The 24,686-nt window shown below is 43.6% G+C and overlaps 1 protein-coding gene across 3 annotated transcripts in view; it reads right to left on the bottom strand.

Moving 5' to 3' along the window:
• Positions 1-2,097: 2,097 nt before the first annotated feature.
• LOC112831470 (exosomal polycystin-1-interacting protein) overlaps positions 2,098-24,686 on the bottom strand; it is a 36,307-nt gene continuing 13,718 nt past the window's right edge. Inside the window, exons 2-3 of one of the 3 annotated variants that reach the window (XM_073891165.1) lie at positions 21,797-21,881; positions 2,098-5,608 (exon numbers count right to left, since the gene is read on the bottom strand). In XM_073891165.1, the coding sequence (XP_073747266.1) occupies positions 4,884-5,543 (660 nt within the window). In that variant the 5' untranslated portion in view covers positions 5,544-5,608; positions 21,797-21,881 and the 3' untranslated portion in view covers positions 2,098-4,883. The other 2 variants (XM_025867600.2, XR_012377712.1) reach the window with 2 other exon arrangements.

The following is a 24,686-nucleotide window of genomic DNA, read 5'->3' as shown; positions in this document are numbered from 1 at the left end:
AGCACTTGTTCCAGCATTTGTTTATATAAAAATACTCTTACTGGGTTTTCCCTATTGCAAAAGTGATTGTATGTTTATTCAAAAAAGTTTAGGAAATCAAGATGCTCGGGAAGGAGAAAATGAAACTCACTTTTAATAGTATCACCCAGATACAGTACCATTAATATTTTAGTGTGTATCCTTCTGATCTTTTTTCCCCTCTGTACACCATTTATTAAATTTCTTTTCCCATGGATCTGTGATTTTATTCTTAACATGTGCTGATTTTTTAAAATGGGGGACCTGGGGGTGCCTGGGTGGCTCAGTCATTGAGTATCTGCCTTCGGCTCAGGTCATGGTCCTGGGATCGAGCCCTGCATCGGGCTCCCTGCTCGGCAGGAAGCCTGCTTCTCCCTCTCCCACTCCCCCTGCTTGTGTTCTGTCTCTTGCTGGGTCTCTCTCTGTCAAATAAATAATAAAATCTTTAAAATAAAATAAAATGGGGTATCTGTTTTTGAGCTGTTATTACCACTTTATTTATTTGTCTGTGTGGTGATGTGCCTGTATCATTTAAATTGGCGAAGCGTTATGATGCACTGGGCTCTGTGCAGAGCCAGCCCCGCCCCCTCAGTGCTTTCCTGGAGGCTACATCAGGTGGCCTGATGACACTTGTGTGTCATTCTGAGTTGTGAGCTGTGACTACGGACTCTGCTAAATCTGAAATGCATTAAAAATTTGAAAAGAAAAAGGGCTCAGCATAAAACAACTTTTTGTTTTCACATCATTTTTCCTGTAACAAATCAGATTTACAAACATATTCCTGTACATTCTGGAGAAAGAGATCCTGAAGTTACTAGTAAGCAACTCTGGGAAGTGGAAATTGATTGCCCTTCTCTCATTTTTAATTTAATGTGTGTAAAATGCTGTTAATATCCGGGAAACAAACTGAGGGTTGTGGAAAGGGAGGTGGGGGGGATGGGGTAACTGAGTGATGGGCATTAAGGAGGGCACATGTTGTGATGAGCGCCGGGTGTTATGCGCAACTGATGAGTTACTGAACATTATATCAAAACTAATGATGTACTATATGTTGGCTAATTGAATTTAAATAAAAAAATGCTGTTAATAGCTTCTCTGGATTCTTTTGTTCTTCTTCTCAGGAGCCCTTCATAGCTTAACTCAAGAGTTTTAACCCCTAATTCTTTTTTTCTCATAAGGCCTTAGATTCCTTATTCCCCTAACCCCCAATCTCCCATGTAAGGGCTTTTAGGATCCTGACTCTAGATGTTGAAGAGTGAGCTACTGCATGGGAGGGGAGGGAAAATTTCCTAAAATTCCCACCGGTAGCTCTGACAAATGAGGAAATGAGGCATATCAATATTGCAAGTGGGGGTGTCTGGGTGGCTCAGTCAGTTGGGCGTCCAACTCTTGATTTCAGCTCAGGTCATGATCTCAGGGTCCTGAGATCGAGCCCAGTGGCAGGCTCCATGCCCAGCAGGGAGTCTGCTTGAGATTCTCTGTCTCTCCCTCTGCCCACCCCTACCCCCGTGAGCACATGTGCCCCCCCACACACTCTCTCTCTCTCTCTCTAAAATAATAAATCTTAAAAAAAAATACTGCAAGTGATCTTCCACAACCCTGAGGTCATTGTCTTCACTCCATTCCTTCTGCATCTCTTTCTACCAGTGAGTGGGGCACTAGGGCTCTCTTGCATTGGCTCACCAGGGCTGCCTGTTAACTTTCCAGGAATTTTGCAAGCTGGTTGTTAGTCATTATTAAAAATTAAATTATAGAAACTTACAATTAATTGTACAAAAATACAAAGATAATTCTCAACACTCACCACTTCTTAATTCTACTGCATTTTACTATTATTTATGCTCTTGACATTATTTGTGCCTATTCCATCTGTAGGTAGAAGTACTATCTAATCATGTCCTACTGTGCATCTTTGCCCAACTCCGTGTTCAGGGGCTTCTCTTGGTAGCTTGAAATTGGTTATGATGTCAGTATTTACACCACTAACATTGGAAAACACTACATATCAGGGTTTGATTTGTTGTTTTGTTGAGTGTGCTGGTGAAAATGTTAACAATGCAGATTAAACTTAAACGTGTATCATTTCAATAGCTTTAACATTCTGAATAGTCCTCCAAGTTAAGGAAATAATTCCTCCAGTATTTGAAAAATATTATTTGATTCAACAAAGAATTTGCTTACATCACTGACTAGCAAATGACATTCCCACAAAAATCTTTGTTAATTTTTCTCTTATTCCTAATGTAAATAAAAATATCAGCCAACATTCATGCCAGAACTATACTCACGCATCAGTCACAACCCTAGGTTAGCTTTGGATATAAGAATTTGCCAAAAATCACCTAAAGAATTCTTTGGGAATTAATTATATACATAGAGTTTATAATAAAGAATACAGTATATTTTATTATCATTTTGTAAATTGTAATATACATCCTTTATTTATAAAAAGCAAAATTTATAATAAACTTATGTACATATGTATCTATGTACCTTTTTTTTCTTTTTTGGAGAGCTGGTGGTTAAACTTTAACCAGCACACCACCGATCAGAGGTGACAAATGGCCAGCCCCAAGCTTAAGGGGACCACTGACATGGTTTGTTTGACCACACAGTGTTACTGAAAGCAACAAACAAACAAAAAAGCAAAATAGTGTGCCAACATTTACAAATTGTAAGATTTCACACAAAAACCTGGAATTCCTAATTTTCTTGAAGGATAAGATCTGGCCCCATTGTATTCTCCCACAGTGACACTCAGAGCTAGAGCTGAGCTGCTGTGGACCCTTCAGGTAGGGCAAATACTCTCAGTTTTCCACTATCCCCATGGCTCCCTGTTGTTCCCCCCAACCCTCACCATCCACTGAGCACCAAGTGCCATTTTCTCCCATGTATGTGCTGTGGATTTTCTCTGTTCCTAATTTATCCTCTATCAGTGCAACCTGAACCACATTTTCAGGCCAGAAATAAATCAGGCAAGCTTGATTCATTACTAAATTAACTTTCATTTTCTATTGATTTAAGTCCCATTGATCTACAATTATTTCTTACAAGAATCACTTACAACATCTGTGGAAGGGCTTTGAAACTATTCAAAGCCACCAAATGGAAGAGAATGCATATTAAGATGCTCATAATTTCTAAATCATTTAATTTTGTACTTTATTAATAAAAATCCATTAAAATTCAGTTTTTTACATTTTCAGTAACTCATGATAGTAAATATATTTATTATTCATCCTTTCACTTATATTCTTCTTGCCTTCCCTTTTCCAAATCCTTTTTTTCCTTGTCTTTTTCTCTCACTTTAAACTTACCTCCCAAATACAACGTCAATAATGAGGTCATTGCATTATTCTATTAAAATTCATACTTTGGTCTTAGTTCTGGCCTAATTTAAACACTGACATTATGGACTCACGCTAATTAGCCTGAATGACCAAATCCCCCACCAATTAAGCGAATGTAAGATATTTCAGGTTATTTCAGTTACCCTATGTTAAGGGTAAGAGAAAAATGTGGTGAATGTGATCTGACATCATCAGCCCCAAGACATCCTGTTACTTTATAATAAGACTCTTTCTTACCATTATGACATTATAAATGCAATTATGTTTCTAGTTCCTTGCACTCTAAGTTTGGTCATTTGTATCATAATTGCCATGGATTCTTTACGTTGTATCTCAATGGTAAATTGAGTCTGTGAGGAAAATTTTTGTACACTGAGGTCTGTTTCCTTTTTTTTTTTTTTTTAATATGTTACCTTGGTTCCTTTTGTCATCACACCTAAGACCATTTTGTGTCAACCATGTCATACAAAGTGTCTTAACTTTCCAGAATTAAACATCTGAGTGGACTGAGCCCTAAAATTTCTTTTGTTAACTATCTTTTAGTCATATGAGCATTTTTGTCCGTAACGTTATAAATGATTATTAGATTCCCAGGCTAGCCCCTGGTGGTGTTAAATGCAGCTCTAATGGTACTAATCTAAGTTCTTATTTCTGGAGCAGAAGGAGGAAGGGGAGGGGGAAGGGGAGGATGAGGAAAATGGGAGGAGAAAGGCGAAGTGGTACAGTGAGGACAAAGAAGAAGGCAAAGAATGAATGAAAGAAAAGGGATACAAGAGAGAAACCCCCTGGGTTTAGGCCTTGCTCTAAGCAAAATTTTGAGATATATGCCATTGGTTTTTGTGTGCTCCGGTTTTCATTTCTGTATCACACTCCTCGAACCCTAGTGCCCTAACCCGACCTGTTCCACTCTTGAAACTCCCCTTCCTCAGTGCATATATTCTCAGCAAGTATCAGTCTAAGAGATATTTGGGAAATACCAGTCTAAGAGAACCTAATCATTTTGTGGGACTCACAGTCCTGAAGCCTCTGAAATCTATCCTCTTCTTGGGGAATTCCAGTCAAAGCAACAAAAGGAAGCAGAAAAAAATGAAGGCAGTATTTTGAAGAAAGATATCTTCCTTGGGGGTCATCCCCTGTGCTGAGTTCCACTAAGCAGTCCTTGGTGTGCCCTGCTGTCTCCATTTCTGATCTGACATTTCTCCACAGACCCAAACTCTGGCTGCTCTCAAGACCTTCTGGACTCAAGTCGTTTTGTTTGTTTGGTTGGTTTTGGGGGTTTTTTTGTTTGTTTGTTTCTTTCTTTCTTTCTTTTTCTTTTGTTTTTTTAAACAGCTCCCGTGGTTGGGCAGAGAGGAGAGCAGAGAGGGCTGGTTGTATGTGTGTCTCTGTGGTGAATGGGGGCTGGGCAGACAGGTGAAGTTGTAGGTAAGGATACCCATGGCCTCATTCCCAGATTCCTTGTTCAAGTTATCCAGAGTTTGCCAAAGTTCCTGGCGGTTGGCCTCTTTTACAACATTAGTAAATGAACGTGATGACATAGCTCCTATTGCTTAAAATCGGGAAGGTTTCGAAATAAGACAAGTAAGGAAAATGGTTGGTGATGTGGGCAGTGTCTTCAATACTGTAGGCTTTTAAGGATGATTTCCTGTTGAAAAGTGCCATATCTAAGAATGAGATGTACATACATGTTTGCCAGCCTCTTCGAAACCACACGGGCTTCTGTCTGGGTTCACTTTCCCCGCCGTTGTAGATGAGTAGGCTCTGCTCTGGTGACGGGCGCCTGGCCTCGGTGTTGACGCGAAGCCTCTTCAGACCACAGATGGCCAGGTACTCAGTGGGGAGGGTGTTGGTACCGCACAGAGAAAGCTTCAGGTCCTGGACCAGTGTGAAGTTCAACAGGAGGCCCAGGGCAGATGCATCGGTGAACCAGATGGTCAGATGGTCGCTGTAGCTGGCTTGCTCCAGGGCCAAAGGCAGGACGGTGTTGCAGCTGCACCTCAGGTTCGCCAAACTGTAGTCACAGTCCTGGATGTCCGCAGAGCAGCTACAGTTCCGAATGGTGTTTTCCTTCGTGAAAATCAGCGTGCTGTTCTTCTGCCCACTCGAGAAGCTGTGGAGTACAAAGATGCCCAGCGTGATGGCCAGAAGGAGGCTCTGCCCCAAAGGTGGTGCCATTCTGCTCTCAGCATGCACCGCCACGTTTGTGTTTCCCCTTTGTGAGCCAGTTCATTGGAACTCACCTGAAAGAAAAATGTGCAGCTTGGTGATCGCAGGCACTCTGTTAAAAATATACAGCTTACAGGGCGCCTGGCCGGCTCAGTCGGGAAAGCCCATGACCCTTGATCTCCGGCTCCTGAGTTTGAGCCACACGTCGGGTGTCGAGATTACTTAAGAAATAGGCAGCTGATAGAAAAGGAGCCCCCGAAATAACCCACGGTTGTGTTTGGTGACCTCCGCTCTCTCATAGTTCTATCAAAGGCAGGCAATGCATGGTCTAAGAGCCTCGGGAAAGGCAGCATCTGAGGCATAAGATTCCCTGTGATGTCAGCTGACAGACTAACACACTAATGGCAAGCAGCATGGGGTGCCTGAGATGAGACCCCGGGGCACCCTGCTGTCTGTGGGCAGGAATTTGTGGGGCTTTGAATGTGCAGATTCTCCAAACATCGTCTTCCTTGTACTGAGTGCTTGGCAGCCCCTGAAACAGGCACATTCCTTCCTCCCCCTCAATAGCTGACTTCCTGGAATTCGGGAGACAAACAGTTCGTGTTAGATTCAGCTCCGCAAGCGCTACCTGTTAAACAACGTAGCATGAATACTAGTGAAACATCTAGTTAATGATAAACTTTAATTTCTAACTAGACAAACATGCCCCCATCATATTAATCTGTTTATAGGTCCATTGATACATTCCTGCTCTCCTACAAATTTAAGTATTAGAGTAGATTTTAACTGTGTTCAGAGACAGTGAAAGTGCTAATCACACACCAATTAATCCCAACGAACTTGCTTATCTGCTCCTTCCCCAGACCAAATGTTATAAATAGATGCTATCAAAAACTTAGTGGAGGGCTCCAAAACTAAGCAATATATCAGCAGCGATCAATGATCTAAATAAGGTAGGAGTGTATGCACAGTTTAAGGAGCAACGCCAGTGTCTGATCTGGAGGAAAATGCCCCGAGTACCTGGCATATAATAGATGCACGGCCTCCTTTTATGGTGAGCTTGGAATGAGACACACATTATGAAGTAGGGTGCCAGGTTTCAGTCTTGCAAAAATAATTACATTTCCCCTGAGTAAGCTGATGACTGACCAAAAGATACAGAACCAAAGATACCATTCAGTTCTTCTGAGTTGACCAAAGAGATAATTCAGTCCATCTGCATGTACAAAGCACCATGGGTATGGCAAAATACTCGGAATAAGACCTCTGACTTGGAGAGTCTGGGGCTAGTGACAGGACCCCCACAGGAAGTGCTGGGCAGGCATAGATGGATCAGTCTGTGTCCGAAGAAGACAGTGACAGCAGGAAAGAAGTGAGGCAGACACACACCACTTAGAGTGCAAGGTGAGGAGGCTACAAGGTGGCAAAGCAAGGCAAAGAGAAGACCAAGGGAGGCAAAGCTAAAAATGCTAGGGTCCAGTGGACAGGCGGAGAACACAAGTTCATCAGCAGGTGACTGGAGTGCAGGGAGACTAACCTGAAGCTCAACCAAGTAAACTTGAACAGGTGAGACATTGGTTCACGACCATCATAACTTCATTCATTCAGCAAATGTTTACTGGGCGTTCACTAGGCAGCAGGCACTTTAATAGCCCTGTGGACATAGCCCAGAAGACAACGAGCTTCTGGAACTTTTGTTCTAAGGGACTTGATTCTGCTTCCAGGCCTACATGTGAGGACCAAGGGGCTGCAGCAGAGGGGGAGGGAAAAAAGGCAGGAGTCAGGTAGGGTTCAGCAGAGCCCATGTGCCAAGGCCAAGTAGAAGAAACAAAGATGAACAAGATGAGTACCCCTGCCCTCCAAGGGCTTATAAGCAGAAGAGGAGGACAGATAAGGCTGAACTGAGAAAGGCCCTATTGAATGTATAGTTATAGGGACATAGCAGAGAGATAGATTAAAGTCCATTTGGGGGACTGAATAAGGTACTTTATAGTGTTTGGTGTTTATTTTGAAGTTGGCACAGGGTTTTCTGAAAGGATGTATTCGTTGGTTCATTTTGTAATAAAAGAAAGGGCTTTGAGAAATGCATAGAGCCAGAATTCTTCCTGAACACGAGATTTAACAGTTTTAAATAGCTTTAACATGTGGTGGTGACTACCCCACTTAGTAAGGAGCAGTGACTAACTTATTAATTACAGGATAATTTTAGATGATCAGTTGTCCTAGATTCCATTGGAGGTTTCTAGGTCTTGATGCCCCAGTAACCCTTTCATCCCAGAACCAGGAAAACTGTCATCAATGCCACTGGCTTGCTCTGATCCCAGCCTGGAGGGGAAAAGGGAGGCAGAAAAGGATCTAGCCATCAGCCTGGAACCTGGTGCAAAAAGTGTCTATTTCATTCTTCCAGATGCTGGTACCATTCAGAGGCAAAAGAGGTAGAAAGGGAAACAGACATTGATTTCCTGAAACGAGTGGGTCTGGAGACCATAAAAAGGATTTGTGAGCAAACACCTGACCCCCTGCAGTCAAGGCCCTGGCTGGACCTCAGGGTGGCCCCTCCCTGCCTTCTGGATATTAGAGAGCTTGAAGGCTGGAACAAGGAGGCCAGATGCATGACGCCTCATGATGAGGTACAGAGTGGGACAAATATCCCTGGTAACAAGCTTATGGGGTTTTCAAAAAATAAGCTAATTGGACATCTCCTTCGGTTTTACCCTAGACTTCTTTCTTTAGATTTGTTGAATATGGATTGTGAACACCTGAGTTGCACTATGCATTTATTCATTTGTGGGCAGATTCCAGCCTGGCATAAGGAGAATGGGCACAGATACATCACACGGTCCCTGCCCCTAGCTATGCCCCTGACCATCGTGAGGAAAGAAACTGTTTTTCCTCTGGGGGTTGCTCATCTTGTTAGAAGGGAAATCATGATCTACTGGTGACCGTCTTGTCTCCAGAAGGGGTGAGTTCGCCCGACAATGAAGCCAACACAGAGAAGAACAGACACGAAATGGAGAGATATTCTTAACCATCTGAGCCACCCAGGCGCCCTGGAGAGATATTCTTAACAACCTTTTTTGAGCACTGGGATCAAGCCATGCCTGACATCCTTCCTTGATTTTTGAAATACGTGAACCAAGTTTTTTTGTTTTTCCTACTCAAACCAGTCTGAGTTGGATTTCTATAACAAGCAGTGAAAAGAGTACACTGACATTTGGTAAACTATTTTTTTTCATTCATTCAATAAACATTTGTTGAGTCCTTGCTATGTGCTAGGCACTGTGTTGGAAACTGAGAATAAAGCCAATAAGAGCTCCCTCAAGGGGTTATACCCCAGTGAAAGAGACATGTGAATCAATAATCACAGTATGATGTGATAATCACTATAATAACATTTTGTATAGGGTGTTACGTATACACGTAACTTTCCCTGGAAATGGAAGATATCATGATAAGCTTCATGGAAGAGGTAGTATCTGAGGAAGGCAGTAGTTCTTGAGTGAGAAAAAGAAGAGAAAAAGTTATCTATGTAATTAGCATAGGGTGATCAGAATTTGAAAAACCCAAAAGTAGGATGAGAGATTGATGGGCCATGGGGATGGTAGTAGGAGAGAGGAGCTGAGGGTTCCTGTCGGGTGGAACCTTCTGACTTGCCCTGACACATCATTGTCTCAGCATCTATTTTTTGTGTGCTCTAACATTAGGATTTGCCTCCTATGTCCTAAGAGGGCCCCCCCACCCCACCCCCATGATGGGCAGGGGCCTAACAATGTGATGGGTCTGTGCTGTTCTGCTGATGTTGTGCCAGAATCTGCCCACAAATGAAAAACTGCATAGTGAAGCTAGGGCAAAGGTTGATTCCTCCCTTATGTTGCAGCGTAATGCCGTTAAAGAGCCGTGGGGTGGGGAGGGTGTGCTCTGCTCCACGTGGTCATGCAGGGACTCAAACTTTCTTCCCTAGCTCTGTCATTTCCCGGGCCTTTGGATCCTCTGCAGGATTTTCCATTCACAATTCATCAGCCAGAACTCAGGCATATGGCACCCCCTCTCTGCAAGCAGTTGGAAATGAAGTCCAGCACCATGCCAAAGGAGGAGAGGATGACCTGGGTATTGGTGGGCACTAGAGATTTCTGACATGCCTAGGTGGTAAGACATAATAAATGGCTTTATGCAACCACGATAAACAGTCAGGTGGTGTCAATCCACCCAGATTTCTCCGGCAAGATGCAGAAAACCCTATACGATCATTAAATCTTTGAGCCTTTAAGTCACTGAACATATTGATAAACCAGAGCAACGATTCAGAGTCAGTTCCAATATTAGTTTTGTATTGCCACCGAAGAAATCTCGACAGCAATTAATACTAGCAATTAGCTGCATGAAAGCAAAGATTTCTGAATTGAGCAGATACAGACATCAGTGACTTCAAAACAAATTCCACACAGATTCCTTCTCAATCTAGGATTACACCCAACATTTAGATAATGTTTATACTTGGCTCCAAAAGGAATGTTTCAAACTGCACTAGTTCTGTTTATAAGAAGATACTACTACTAAGGAGATAGTGTGTCGGTCGGTGGGAGGATACCATTTGGACCATTTGCCCAAAACAGATTTGAAATGTCTTGAATAATGATGTTTTGAACTTTGTAGTCTCAACAGAAAAGAGAAAAAAATATAATTGTGGAACAACATAGTGGTATTCCCCTAATTCTAACAGCAATTAAAAACTAAGAGTGATTTCAAATTTTTAATTCAAAAGTGAGTTTAACTGAAATTAGAAGGGATTTTTAAATGTTAAAGGTGGAAAGGCACTTAGGGAAAAGATTCAGTTGAAGAAGCGGGGGAAATAAGACCAGAAATGAAGGAGATGCTCCAGCAAGAAGCAGATGGTCTGAAAGAGAAATCTGAACTGTAGTCACGGGAAGAAAGGCAGAAGACAGCCAGGTCCGGGCATCCCACGAAATCCACGTTAAAGCCAGGACTTGGGAAGTTAGGCTAGGCTGTCTTCACAAATGCAGTTCTCAAAGTGTGTTTCTGCAAAACTCCTTAAAGATTCTGAGGGGGCGACGATGAGAGAAATCCCAGAAAAGGAGACAATTTGGAATTTGGGGTGGATCCCACAAAGAGAGAGCTATGCCTTACTCTTGAGGGGTATTTTATCAAAAAGGTGCCCAGTGTTGCTAACCCTGAGAGCAGTAGGATGGCCTCGCTCACCCCAGGGGTCTAATGGGTTGCCCCAGGAACTCACTATGTACTCTGGGAACAAACAAGTAGGCAACTAATTACAGGGCAATGGGGCAATGTGATTGGTGAGTGCTTATTAAAGACACAGAGCAAGTGTTGGGCGGAAGGACTGGGAAAAACTCCCAAAGGGGGTGCTATTAGGGCCAGGCAGAGAAGGGGCTGGGGAGAGGGAAGGGGAAGGGCTGCAGATAGAAGGGTCACTTGAGCAAAATCCCAGAGACTAGAGTGCTTGGCGCATTTGGGAGCCCATGACCTGGAGTGCGGGCAGGGCAGGGGTAGACAGAACCTTGCCAGCCAAGCTCAGGGATTTGGTCTCCAAACCTCCTCCTCCTCTTCCTCCTCCTCCTCCTTCTTTTAGAACGAGGAGAGCTTTCTTTTCATTTTATGTATTTATTTGAGAGGGAGAGAGAGAGCACAAGAGCGGGGTGAGGGGCAGAGGGAGAAGCAGACTCCTCGCCCAGCAGGGAGCCCGATGCGGGGATCAATCCCAGGACCCTGGGATCATGACCTGAGCCAAAGGCAGACTGAGCCCCCCAGGCACCCCTCTCCAAACCCTTCTGATCCTCACCCCATCAATAAAAACTTTAAAAAAACCTCCCTAATAGATGTAACCACCTTTTATTTATTAAAAAAACACTATAAATACCATATTTATATATCATTTACATTGTAAGCAATACACAGTAGATTTTTTAAAATTTGAGGTGAAAAATAATGAAAATTGGAGGACCTTCAGCTCTACCCCACTGGCCTGGCTTGTGCACTCCCTTGGATGCAAACACCCCCTTTGGAGGCCCCTGAAAGAGGCAAAAAAGAGGCACTGAAGGTTAGTAAGCAGGACAGACCCGTTTCGATCCGGGCGTAAGGAAGGTCATTTAGGTCCTGGGCAGAGGTGAAATTGGAGTAGAGACAGAGAGAGCAACATGGGTTCTAAGTAAGAGAACACTTTTCTAGTGTATTTTCTTTGAAGGTTTACCTCTCTCCATTTGCTGACTCCTTCTCACTCCAGGCTTTCCAGATAAATCTGTTTCAGTATCTGGAATCCGGGGGTGGGTGGAGTGTGGACCAAGAGAGGATTTGAGAGGCAGGAATGAGGACAAAGCTCCTGGACAGCTGCCTGAACTCCTCGGGAGGAGCAGGTGGTGTAGGAAGCAGGGGATCTGAGTGGGCTGCACTGGAAAAGCATTCGGTTTCGTTCTTAGCATCCCATCCTGGCTTACCTGGGACTCCGCTCCTGAAGACGCCCACTTTGTCCCTGACTGCCCAGGGAAAGGCAGAATTCATTGTCTGAGTCAGGAGTCTCGTGGTGGTTTCATTAGGCTGGCAGCGAGACCAGCTGCTGGCAAACGAGTGATAGGCAAGATTATGAAGTGGGTACAGTAGCTTTCCTGTCTCCAGGGTCCCCTTGCTGTGCCTTCCTCTTAATTCCTTGGTCAGGGCTCATCCAGATGCCTGGTGCTAAAAACCCACTCTCATAGAGGGCTCTAATGGCACTTGGGTAAGCCTTCATATGGATTTAAATAAACACATTCTGGCCCAAGGGTATTTGCACTTTAAGCCTTATCCCTACGTGTCCCTTGTTAGAGGGAAGGCAAGGATTAAATAAGAAGTAGGGGAGAAGTGTGGGATGGGGACTCCTCTTGAGGACCCCAGAACCTAGAGATCTCCTGTTCTCAGGGCCGGTTCCCACTGGTCCGTGGCTGTGCAATCACCCTTCCCAGGCAGGCCAAAGAGGAAGTCCTGGCTACCCTGTATTATGTGGATGAGATGCTCATGGGGACCCGTTAGGTGCAGGACCTTGAGAAGCTCTTTGAGAAAAAGGATCTTGGGCATTTTTCTTTTCTTTGGCTCTGCCCCACAAACACACCACAGGAGGCAGGTTACAGATAAAACACTACGAAAGATGATATGTAAAAGAGGAGTGATAGCTTTGTTGTTTAATATTTCAAAGCTTACAATGTTGAAAGTTACGCTGATTTGGGTCTCTCTTCCATGTTTTCTTAACTGTGATAAGTGTTGTCTTTTCTTTCTTCTTCACATTCCACAAGAGCACACCCCCATCCCTGGTACGAGCCACTGAATTTTCACATGCCCTCCCAAGCGTCTGCCTCTGGAGACGCCGCCTTGTGCACTCTCTGTTGGGGAAGGCCACTTCCCTGTCATTGAGCTTGATACAGTTCACCGTGAGAGGCACAAAGCAGAGTTCACCGTGATTCTGAGATGATCGGGATCTCGTTGGATTTATAGAGTAGGAGCTAAACTGTTTGCTACCATCTGATTTATTTTCTCATCCAGAAAAATGAGGAAATCAAAGTTGATGTCTCCATGAGATGGCATTTAGCAAAATTAGCATCAAGCATGCAATTCGGGTCTCAAGAGGACACAATTTAAAGTATTGTGATGATTCATGTTCAACTCACTGTATATTGTGGGACATTCAGAAATGACTTTCTGAGCCATTTCTCTCAATATGGCATGAGGATGATAATTCCTACCACACTAGGATATAATATGAGTAAAGCAGGATTCATGTGGAAATATATATAGTCATTAGGGCTATTCATGAGTGCTGTTACTACTAGTAAGTATACTATGATATACACAGCATTATAGTACTATTTATTAGCTATAATATTTTGTAATGTCGGAATTATAATGATAATAGGGACATATTAGCATGCTCTGTCAGGGCATCCCCAAAGCCACCCCAAAGGAATAGAAAGTTATTGGTTCATTTAATGACTACTTACACGAAAAATTTAATAAAGAACAGGCTCAACATAAAGCAAAAATGCCTCTTTGCGCCATTTTTCCTGTAACAGACAACTCTGATTTACAAATGTTCTTCTGTAATTCTGGGAATGGGAAGCCTTGACATTATTAGTGAGCAAATCTGGTAAATGGAAATAAGTGTCCAATTCCCATTTCAACTAGTTCTACACATTCTAATTTAAATGTGTGTAAAATGTTAAAAGGAGCAGCAGGGTATGGACTATGATCAAACACGTTCTTTCTGGTCTCTTCTTATCCCTGCTAGATACTGTGGGGGCTTGAATAAGGGCCCCTGGAGATACATGTCCTAATCCCTAGAACCTGTAAATGTTGTTTTATAGAGCAAGAGGGACTCTGCAGATGGGATGAAGTTAAGGATCTTGAGATGGGGAGATCCTGGATTATCTGGGTGAGCCCAGTGTAATCACAAGGGTCTTTCTGAGAGGAAAACAGGAGGAGAGAGAGAAGAAAAAGGCAACATGACAAGAGAAGCAGGGATCAGAGAGAGTGATATGGCTACAAGCGGTGGAACGCCAGCCACCTCTAGACGCTGGAGGAGACAAGGAACGGATGCCCCCCGGAGCTTCCAGAAGGAATGAGCCGTGTCCACACCTTGACTTTAGCACAATCAGACTGCTTTTGGACTTTGATCTCCAGAAATGGGAGACAATGCATTTCTTTTGTTTTAACTCACCACTTTTTTTTTCTTTTTTAAAAGATTTTATTTATTTATTTGACAGAGACACAGCGAGAGAGGGAACACAAGCAGGGGCAGTGGGAGAGGGAGAAGCAGGCTTCCCGCCGAGCAGGGAGCCCAGTGAGATCCAGAACCCTGGGATCATGACCTGGGCCGAAGGCAGACGCTTAAAGACTGAGCCACCCAGGTGCCCCAAGTCACCACGCTGTAGAAATGTGTTATGTAGCAATAGGAAACTAAGACAGAGGTTATAAGGAAACGATAAAACACCCATATCCAACCACCTTTGGACCAAATGCACTAGCAACTCTGTTTACAGCCCTGCAGTATTTGCTAGTTGTTTCAAGTGTCTTACTCCTCTCACTAGCCTGGATCATAAATAAGCTCTTGGGGTAACTAGATCCTCAACTCCAGTACTCGTTTTCTGACATACCAAGCTCAAAACTGTCCAGAGTAGTTAGGCTGTATTGGACCCAGCCCAGCCTAAACAGATGCATCTGGATGTGTCTCATGAATTCGGCGGCGGGGGGGTGGGGTGGTGCAGGGGGGGCAGGGGCTGTAGCCAGTGGTTATTTGCATGTGTGGAACTGTCAAGGAAAAAAGGAGGAAGCATGAAGATGATGTGTGAAGGCCTGGGGCAGAAACTAGTGGAGGGATAGGATAGCACCTGACTCTTCTCAGCCCCTACTAATTAATGCCTTGGGCTGGGTCCAGGCGAGCCGCAGGCAGAGATTGCCTGAACTGAGAGGTGGGACACAAGTGGCCTCTCTCTGGGTGGCAAAGTGTGACACTGAGTTGGGGACAGAGTCATTCTCCCCACTTCTGCACTGCGTGCAGGACAGCTCTGGCACAATGAAGAAAGAGTCCAGGCAACAGCATTTGGCCCTTCCAGGAGGGCAGACTGGGGACGCTCCTGGGCCCTGCTCTCCAGGAAGTGAATCAATGGGGAGCCCCATGCCTAAGGCAAGGGACAGCCAACATCCAGTGGTAGCTGGAGACAGAATCGGGTGAAAGGATCATTTCTGAGCACAGGTAAGACATTCCTGGGACTCTATTATGTAGAAACAGTGGGAGGAAGGAAGCAAGGACCTGTATTGGGTAGGTGGAAGCACAAACCAGCACAATACAAGCTGTTAAGGTTCACTTAACCTTATTTGTGCCTATTGGTTGGTGAAGCCAGGATCAGTGGATGACCGCTTTCAGATTAAATGTATTTAAGAATGGAAATGGGCTAATGTGCTCAGAAGCTTCTAGACTAAGATGACTAAGGAACAACTTGAACCAAATGAAAAGCAGACATTTTGTGTTTTGAAAGCACTGAGCTCAGCTGGGTACTGATTTCACCCGCTAATTTGCTAACTGGATGCTGGACCCTTGCTGGCGAAATGCTGGATAAGTCAGGCTTCTGATGCGATAAAACCCTGGTCTTTTTGTTGACTGTGTTTTCCTGAGTCCTCAGCATAGCGCCCGATACATAGAGGCATTCCATAAATATTTATATTATCCAAGTGAATTCCTACATGAGCTAAGTCAAAGATGCATATTGCTGATCCTTCACTTCCTCTTTTACCTCTCACCTCCTAGAATTGTGGAGTGTATCATGTCATCAAATCAGCAAGCAAAATCCATCTTCTTTAGAAGGGATTTTGGTGTTTGGCCTAGCCACAACAAAGGAAGTGAATTGAGACTTTGTGTTTGGCTTAGAGGATGGGAAATATGAACTCGATATCCTATGCCCTGCCTGTGGGTCCCCCTGGAAGCCATTGAGTGACATCTGGCAAAAACCCAAGAGGCATCCCCAACCTCTGTGGCTTTACCAATGAGCATCATCTAGGTTTGCAGTTGCCTTGGAACTTTCCTGTAACTCTGTTGGGGGCATAGAGCAAAACACACTTGCCTGGAATGGGGACCAGGAGCCCCAAGTCAGGGCCCCAGAGCCCTGCCCTTCTACCTTCCTGCACACACCCACACAAGCCTTCCAGGAAGAGTGAGCAGAGTTAGGAAATATTGATCTCACGGATATTTGTGAAAATTAAAAGCCATCGCCCTAGTTGCTCTCGGTTGAGGGATTATAACAGCCCCCACTGCAGACTTCCCCACAACCGAACATTGAAGCATCTAGTTTTGTAAAACTAGCCCAGAATAGCTTTGCTCAAGTTACTGGGCCTATATTACATGAGTGTGAGGTTGCCAAGGAAAATGAGTCAGAGTAATCCCTTCACTAAGAGATGGGAAAAAAGAAAAAAGGCTTGCAAACCTTTAATATTTTAATTACCTGCTTCCAGAACAATAAAAAAGAAGTAAGATCTTCTGCTTCCTGTTGTACATTATTACAGTCCCATAAAGTACATTGAACTGATATAAGCCTTAAGCTTTTTCCTTTCATCTGTATTCAACTATTCCAACGATTCAATTTTAGAAGAGTAAGAATTAAATTTTGCTTTAGTGGTTTTAGTTACAAATATTGGGACCAAAAGCAATTTAAACCTTGCTGCTTTCTTTTTTTTAAAGATTTATTTATTTTAGTAGAGAGAGAGAGAGAATCCTAAGCTGACTCTGTGCCGAGTGTGGAGCTGGACACAGGGCTTGATCTCATGACCCTGAGTTCACTCCCAGAAACCAAGAGTTGGCCACTCTACTGACTGAGCCACCCAGACACCCCAAACCTTGCTGCTTTCTTGAAAGATTTGTAAGAGTCTTTAAATGCCTCCTAGGAACGATGACTAAGGGTAATGTGGGATCCTGGAACAGAAATAGGACATTCTACCACAATAGCCAAACTGTGGAAAGAGCCAAGATGTCCATCGACAGATGAATGGATAAAGAAGATGTGGTATATATACACAATGGAATATTATGCAGCCATCAAAAGGAATGAGATCTTGCCATTTGCAACGACGTGGATGGAACTGGAGGGTGTTATGCTGAGTGAAATAAGTCAATCAGAGAAAGACATGTATCATATGACCTCACTGATATGAGGAATTCTTAATCTCAGGAAACAAACTGAGGGTTGCTGGAGTGGGGGTGGGGTGGGAGGGATGGGGTGGCTGGGTGATAGACATTGGGGAGGGTATGTGCTATGGTGAGCGCTGTGAATTGTGCAAGACTGTTGAATAACAGATCTGTACCTCTGAAACAAATAATGCAATATATGTCAAGAAAAAAAAAAGAAAGAAGATAGCAGGAGGGGAAGAATGAAGGGGAGTAAATCGGAAGGGGAGACGAACCATGAGAGACGATGGACTCTGAGAAACAAACTGAGGGTTCTAGAGGGGAGGGGGGTGGGGGGATGGGTTAGCCTGGTGATGGGTATTAAGGAGGGTACATTCTGCGTGGAGCACTGGGTGTTATATACAAACAATGAATCATGGAACACTACATCAAAAACTAATGATGTAATGTATGGTGATTAACAATAAAAAAATTTAAAGAAAAAATATAGGACGTTCTAAGGAAATCCAAATAAAATGTGGACATTAGTTAATAATAATAATGTATTGATATCAGTTCATTAATTGTTGACAAGGGTATGTAGCATACTGACGTGAGATGTAACAATAGGGGAGACAGGGTGTGGGGCACATGGGAGTCTCTGTGCTATCTGCACAATTTTTCTTAGACTAAAATGATTCTAAAATAAGTGTTTTTTCTTTCTTTTTTTAAAGAATGCCTCCTGGGGCACCTGGGTGGCTCAGTTGTTAAGCATCTATCTTTGGCTCAGGTCATAATCCCGCGGTCCTGGGATCAAGCCCCGAATCAGGCTCCCTTCTCAGCACGGAGCCTGCTTCTCCCTCTGCCTGCTGCACCCCCCACTTGTGCTCTCTCTCTCTCTCTGTCAAATGAATAAATAAAATCTTTAAAAAATCTTAAAAAAAAAAGAATGCCTCCTGATCTCATTGACTCCTTGAAGATTATTTTTGGGACAAGAGCAGATGCCCACATCTGGGCATCACAATTTAGGCCAAACTGAGTACCCATGATATGGTGTCTAGACGTGACTCCAAATGAATTCTTTAGCTCTTCTGGCCACAAGAAGATTTTGACTTTCTTAATGGCCTTGGAGGCCAGGCAATTTAGAGATGCAAACGGGAAGTGATTCTTTTATGGAAAATGGATTCAAACTGGAAGGGAGAGGCATCAGGAAATACTGTTGGGAGAAGTCCTGGAAAGGCTTGGGTTGTGTGTGTGTGTGAAAGGGCGGGGGGAGAGGAGACCTCCCTCACGTGGCTTGCATTTCTCCCTGTGTCTAGGAGTGTTTTCTATTTCTCAACTGCTGAGAAACCAGCCTCATCTCTTAAACCATCTTTAGATCCCACCTCTTTCTTGAAACTTCAGTAGCTAGGGTCGTGGATGGCAGTTCTTGCCTGCCTCAAACCTATTTCTCTCATCTCTTACCATAAAAGAAATGAAAAACAAAGCTCTTATAAACAGAGAACCCATACATGTTTGTGTAAGATTTGTAAGCCACGCCAGTCAGGCTTCTGTTAAGATCATGCCATGAAAACCATTCTCATCAGCTTTCCAGTGACTCCCACCCTCCAACATGCCCAAATCCAGTGGTTAATTTCCTGGTCTCATTTTGATTGACTTTGTACCAGCATGCGACATGGTTGCCTACTCTCTCCTTCTTGAGCAAAGAACTGTCTGTTCTTCCCGGACACCACATTCTCCAGTTTTTCCTGTTACCCCAATGGCCACCCCTTCTCCATCTCTTTGGCTGGTGTCCCCTCTTCTTCCTTGTCATTGTTGGCTGCCCCTGGCTCAGTGCCTGGCTCTCTTCTCTGTGTACATCCACTCCTTTGCCGACTGCATGCTAACCTATGGACTTCAATATTGTCTATATGCTGATGATGAACCAGCTCCCACACTCTGCCCTAAGCTTCATGCTCATATATCCAGCATCTTACCTGATAGCTCAAGCCTAACTTGCCAAATACACAACTCTTTAAAAAAATAGATTTTATTTATTTATATGAGAGAGAGAGAGCACAAGCAGAGGAAAGAGGGAGAAGCAGGCTCCCTGATGAGCAGGGAGCCCAACATGTGGCTCGATCCCAGGACCCTGGGATCATGATCCAAGCTGAAGGCAGATGCTTAACCCACTGAGCCACCCAGGCGCCCCCCAAATACACAGCTCTTGATTTCCAGGAGAGTTCAGACTGCTGGGTAGAGAAGACATGTTATTGTATCAACATTTATTGCATCAACACCTACTGCTCTTCAGCCCTGTGTTCCCAGGACTAAACCAGCTAAATATAGAAACATTGATAGCAGACAATGTACGTCCAAATAAGAAGTGTGGGAGATACATGGTGTTGAAAGTCAACAGAAATTAGGAACTATACACATGCTTTATTGATTAATAATAACAGTTAATGAGTGCTTCTTTGTGCCAGGTACTCCTCAAAGTACTTTTACATGTTTTATATCATTTAATCCCTGCAATCACGTAAAGGTAGATATTATGACCCCATTTTTAGTGTCAGAAGATGGAGACACAGAGGTTAAATAGCTTGCCCAAGGTCACAGGGCCTGTAAGACACAGCTAAGATTTGAACCCAGGCAGCCAGATACGCTCTAGGGAGTCATGGTGGAAATTACAGTGTTATTTTCCAGTCCAGGCTCATGTTCCTACTCAAATGCCTCTTATTCTATCACTAGACTCTGTGCCCTTTAACATAAAGGGTGTATAGGAACCTCATGCTAGAGGAATAGGAAACAAAATGAATGAAATGAGTTCCAGTAGACACAAACATTTCAGGAACACTTTTTAAAATGAACATTTAGGGGCGCCTGGGTGGCTCAGTCAGTTAAGTGTCTGCCTTTGACTCAGGTCATGATCCCAGGGTCCTGGGATCAGCCCCACACAGGGCTTCCTACTCAGCGGGGAATCTGCTTCTCCCTGTCCCACTGGGGCTCCCCCTGCTTGTGCACTTGCACTCTCTCTCTCTCTCTCTCTCTCTCTCGGTCAGATAAATAAATAAAATCGTGTAAAAAAAAAAGAACATTTAGAAATTAGATTTAAAAATAAGGATATCAGTTGAATGCTGCTTCTGCATGTGGGACATAGACTATCTCAGAGAGCGAGCCAATGGGAAGACTTAACTAAACTATGTAGCTACTGCACCTCTCTCCTTAACCCATGGCCTTGTGAGAATTAGTTAACCAATGACTGCAAACCCCTCACGCTTTTCCCTTGAATGACTTGGTCTATGCTCAGCTAATCAGATCAATGGATTCAGACCCCCCAGCGTGGCACATACACCCATGGCTGTGCCCTTGATCATATACCCATGAGCCACGTGGCTTGTCTGTCCTCCCCCCCTGACACAGAGATGTGATCTACTGGACACTGGTTTTAAAAAGTTGATTGTACATCAGCTTTACGCAATACAAATATTAGTATGGAAAAGAAAATTGGGAAATCCAAATCAGCCGTGGAAAAGCACTTATTTCCATAAATAACTTTATTCAACCTGTTCTTTTCAGAAAATGCCCAGTTTCTATAAAAAAACTTTTAATGAGACTATTTTTTTTCTTTCAAACATATTGCATTATTTGGTCCAAAAACAAAAGTTAACAACTTCCCAAAGATCACTGTTTTCACTAAAAAAATTTTCAGACAAATGAGGCTGGATATTTTTGGTAGTTTTTAAAGACAGGTTTTTACAGACTATTATGCACAACTCTTCTGAAACATTTCCTCTCCTCAGTTCACACCAACACACTTACTGCTAAAAAAAAAATGTCCCAAAACATGCTTATTAAACAATAAAATTTATGCAGAACTGTGTAAGGACTACCGGTTTTGACTAAAAAATTCCCATCCTCTTGCCCGTGACTACAGTATTTACCATATTTTTTCACTTTTAAATAAAAGGACACATTTTTAAAAAAGTTAACCAATCCACGTGTTAATGCTCATCTAAACATACTTTCTTCATATCTTTCCATGTTTTCCATTGAGCAGCGTGTAAGAAAGCAATAAATGTAATGCTGTTAGATGAAAACAGAGCAAAGGAACAATATCAACTGATGTTTTGAGAGTTTCCAGTTTTCTCTGTTTGGGATCACGATAAGGCAAAGAGGTCATCTCTTGTATGTAATTATGACCGCACTGAAGATGGACAGGGAAATAGAGCAAAATATTTTAAAGAGAAACAAGAAGCCCAGGTTCCACGGAGATATCTGTTATATAATATTAGCCTACGTGAGTTTATCTGCTTAGAGACTAAATGAGAAGGCCATTTCATTCTTTGCTGAAGGCACTGAAAACATTTCCTTTTAAAGGCAGAGTCTCAGGAAAGAGCAATTCATGTGCCTGGAAGCCTAAAAAAAAGAAAAATTGTTTTATGGTGAAAGCCACCCGTTAAGTGTACATTATGTTCAGAAAATGTAAATTCTGCCAGAAGAGAGGGGTGCCCACTGCGGCTCTTCACACGGTCACAGAACTTGCCTGCCAGCCAGTAGAAATTCTGAAGCTACAAAAAACTGTCTGTCCTGCTAGGCAAGCTTTTCAAAAAAGAACAGAGAAAGTACTTACGTCTCAGAGTTCCACCGCGAGGCTGCCTTTTCCACGCTGCAGACCTCGGCCTGATTCTTCACTCTGGCTTGACAGCTGGTTTAATCTGCAAGGCAGGATGGAATGTGTGGTCTTGCACTTGCTGTTCTTTTCAGAGGGCCAGTGGCCCTGGTTGTTCCCATGGCAACCAGGAGGAAGCTGCAGGCCCACCAGCTTCATTAACCGCACAGCAGGACAGAACCTGCCTTGGTGAGTGCTGGCCATTCTTTGGGGGTTTGACAGTGGAAAGTTTTCAGAAGAAACTAGGCAGGGTGCTGCTGTATGCTGACCCTGAAGGGCTGACCTTAAGGGAAGTTGTTCTACTTTAGCGGGAAATGGAATGGGCTAAGTGTAGAGCATGGATATTCGTAGATGCTTTTGCTTTCATGATTTGTTCCATTCTTTTGGGCTTAATGGATTGTTATGTATGCAGATGCCTGAACCAGGGTAAAAACTGTCCTCTTGTGGTTGTTTCAAAGAGAAAATGAATGCATTTCAACTCCAAAGATGTCCTGTTCTCTCTCTCTCTTTTTTCCCCCGTTCTCTTTTTAAAATGTTTAGAGCCACAAAACAAATAAACACGTAAAAAATACTCTGTGTACATTAACTGATGAAGGGTCAGTAAATACTGGAGAAATCAGATGGATGGTGGTGATGGAGGAACATCTCACTAATTAAAAACACTAGGGAAACTAAAGCAGTTGATTTGTAGTTACCCAGATATAGATTATCCAATATTTTAAAGAGAGTCCCTCATTAGGGAAATTTATTTATTATTCATCTAGTGAACCCTTACCACATGCATGTGCTGTGCCAAGAGCTCTAAGGGACAACAGGAATTAATGTCATAGTTCTTATCTTCAAGCTACAATATGGAAGGCGTAATTATACCAGTTGATCATGAGAAATGTTTGAAGGGAAGTACAAAGAAAATACATGGGAGTTACAGGCAAGATGGAGCTACATGTTGGCAGGGAGATTGGAGATGTCTTTGTAGAGGGGTAGCATTTGATCTGGAGTGGTGAGATATAAGGGAAAAGGGCAATAATGCCTCAGGGAGTGAGTCTTTGGCCATGGAGGCTGTGAGCTGATGGATGAAGGCTTCCTTCTTTCTCACCCCATTCAGTCCTGACACCCAGGTCATCTGGTCCACGGGACTAAGCAACTCAAGCAATTAAGAATGTTGCTAGAGCAAAGATTTGGAGATGGAAGAGTACCAAGTCTATTCAGCTCTTTGAAAGCCAGTGAATCATAGTCAGGAGCAAGGGAATTGAGAATAGAGAGAATCCACTATTCCAGTGTTTAGCTTTAGCAAAGCAAACATATAAATTCTACCATGTGAGAATAGCAGAACATGGACTTTGGTTCAAATCTTGATTCCACTACCTTCTTGAACATGATTGTCCAAACTTCATGAGCCTCAGTTTCCTAATCTATAAAAGGGATAGCAATACTTCATTGAAAGGTTGAGGTAGGGATTCAATGAGGTGATATATGTGGACAGGACCCCTGAGGACGGAGGAAGGGAATACTGACCAAGCATACTTCAGCTGACCAAGCATACTCCAACTTTCCAGAGCAACTGTGGCTAATATGGGAGTTTGACACATTGAACTTCTGTTCCAGTGCCTTTCTCTCTTGCCTGACTCTGCTAAAATCCTCAACTTGCAGAGTCTTCAACTACCATTGCAGCTGGGCTCCAGACAGGATTTAAGTTTGATTGATCACTTCTCCTTGATCTGGAACTAAGCCACATGGAGAGAGGACCATGGGACTTTGTTTAGAAATTGAGTTTAGTGGGGAATGAAAAGAAAGTTCTGGGCATCTCTCTTGCTGGCATGGGCCTCAGCAGAATTGGCCTCACCTGGGAGCTAGGGCTGTGGGGGTGACTTTCTGATCGACTTGCTTCCTGGTCATAGCAGATGTGTCATGGCTTGGAGCTGAGGTCTGTGGTCCTGGCTTCCGGTTGGAGAAGGTGGCCTCTTACTTCAGTAACTTCCTGACTGTGGAAGAGGCCGCAGATCCCTCCATAGCCTAATTCCCTGGGGACCTTCTGCGTTCAACCTAGAGTCTGTTCAGCCCTCCCCATGACTCAAGAACTCTCTGTATGTCTTCAGAAACTCCTTGTTATTTAAACCAGCTAGAGTGGACTCTGGCGTCTGTAACCAACCTGAACCCTGAACAACACACCAGGGACAAGTTTGGGCCAATACTAGGTGAGTGGCAGTTTGCTGGTACTGTCTCCTCTGCTGCTTCTTCCTGCGTGAACACAGACAGAGATCACAGGAACGTGGAGCAGCCTGGTGCCTTGAGGACACTGCCAAACCCCCACAGCAGCTCTGTACTGCCCTGTCTGCAGGAGAAAGATACCAGCACCTGCTCACGGGTATTTTATGACTAACGAAACTACCTGAAGCATTGAGCATCAGCTGTGCACAAAGGAACCATGAGTAATGGTGACTGTGGTCAGTATTACTCTTTGTTAGGACACCGATGCCTTCCAGGATCTCTTGCTGACTGGGGGACACCGGGACAAAGACACAGAGCGTGGGGACGTGAGTTCCTCCCTGGAAACCTAAAGGTCAAGCAAACAGTTGCTGATGAATATGACTGGATCTCTGTGTGTAGCGTGTTAAACATTTACTGCAGGGTTTACATCTCTCTGTCTTTCTAAAACCTTCACTTCTAAAACATTTGCTCTTGGTGTTTACCTGGGTTACACCATTTAAGGGGATTTAGCAAAAATGAGTGTTGGGAAGACTAATGAAACCCCACCTTAGGCGGCCTGCTTTGTTCACCTGTGGAGTCAAGGGTGGTGGACAAGTGTTTGTTCACTGTGGGCTTGAATTCTAGTTTTGCCCCCAGTTTTCCT

Source organism: Callorhinus ursinus, unplaced genomic scaffold, assembly GCF_003265705.2.
Source record: "Callorhinus ursinus isolate GAN/ISIS: 27379988/994484 unplaced genomic scaffold, GSC_fseal_2.0 scaffold1, whole genome shotgun sequence".
Lineage (NCBI taxonomy): Eukaryota > Metazoa > Chordata > Mammalia > Carnivora > Otariidae > Callorhinus > Callorhinus ursinus.
This window is presented reverse-complemented; position numbering and strand designations above follow the sequence as displayed.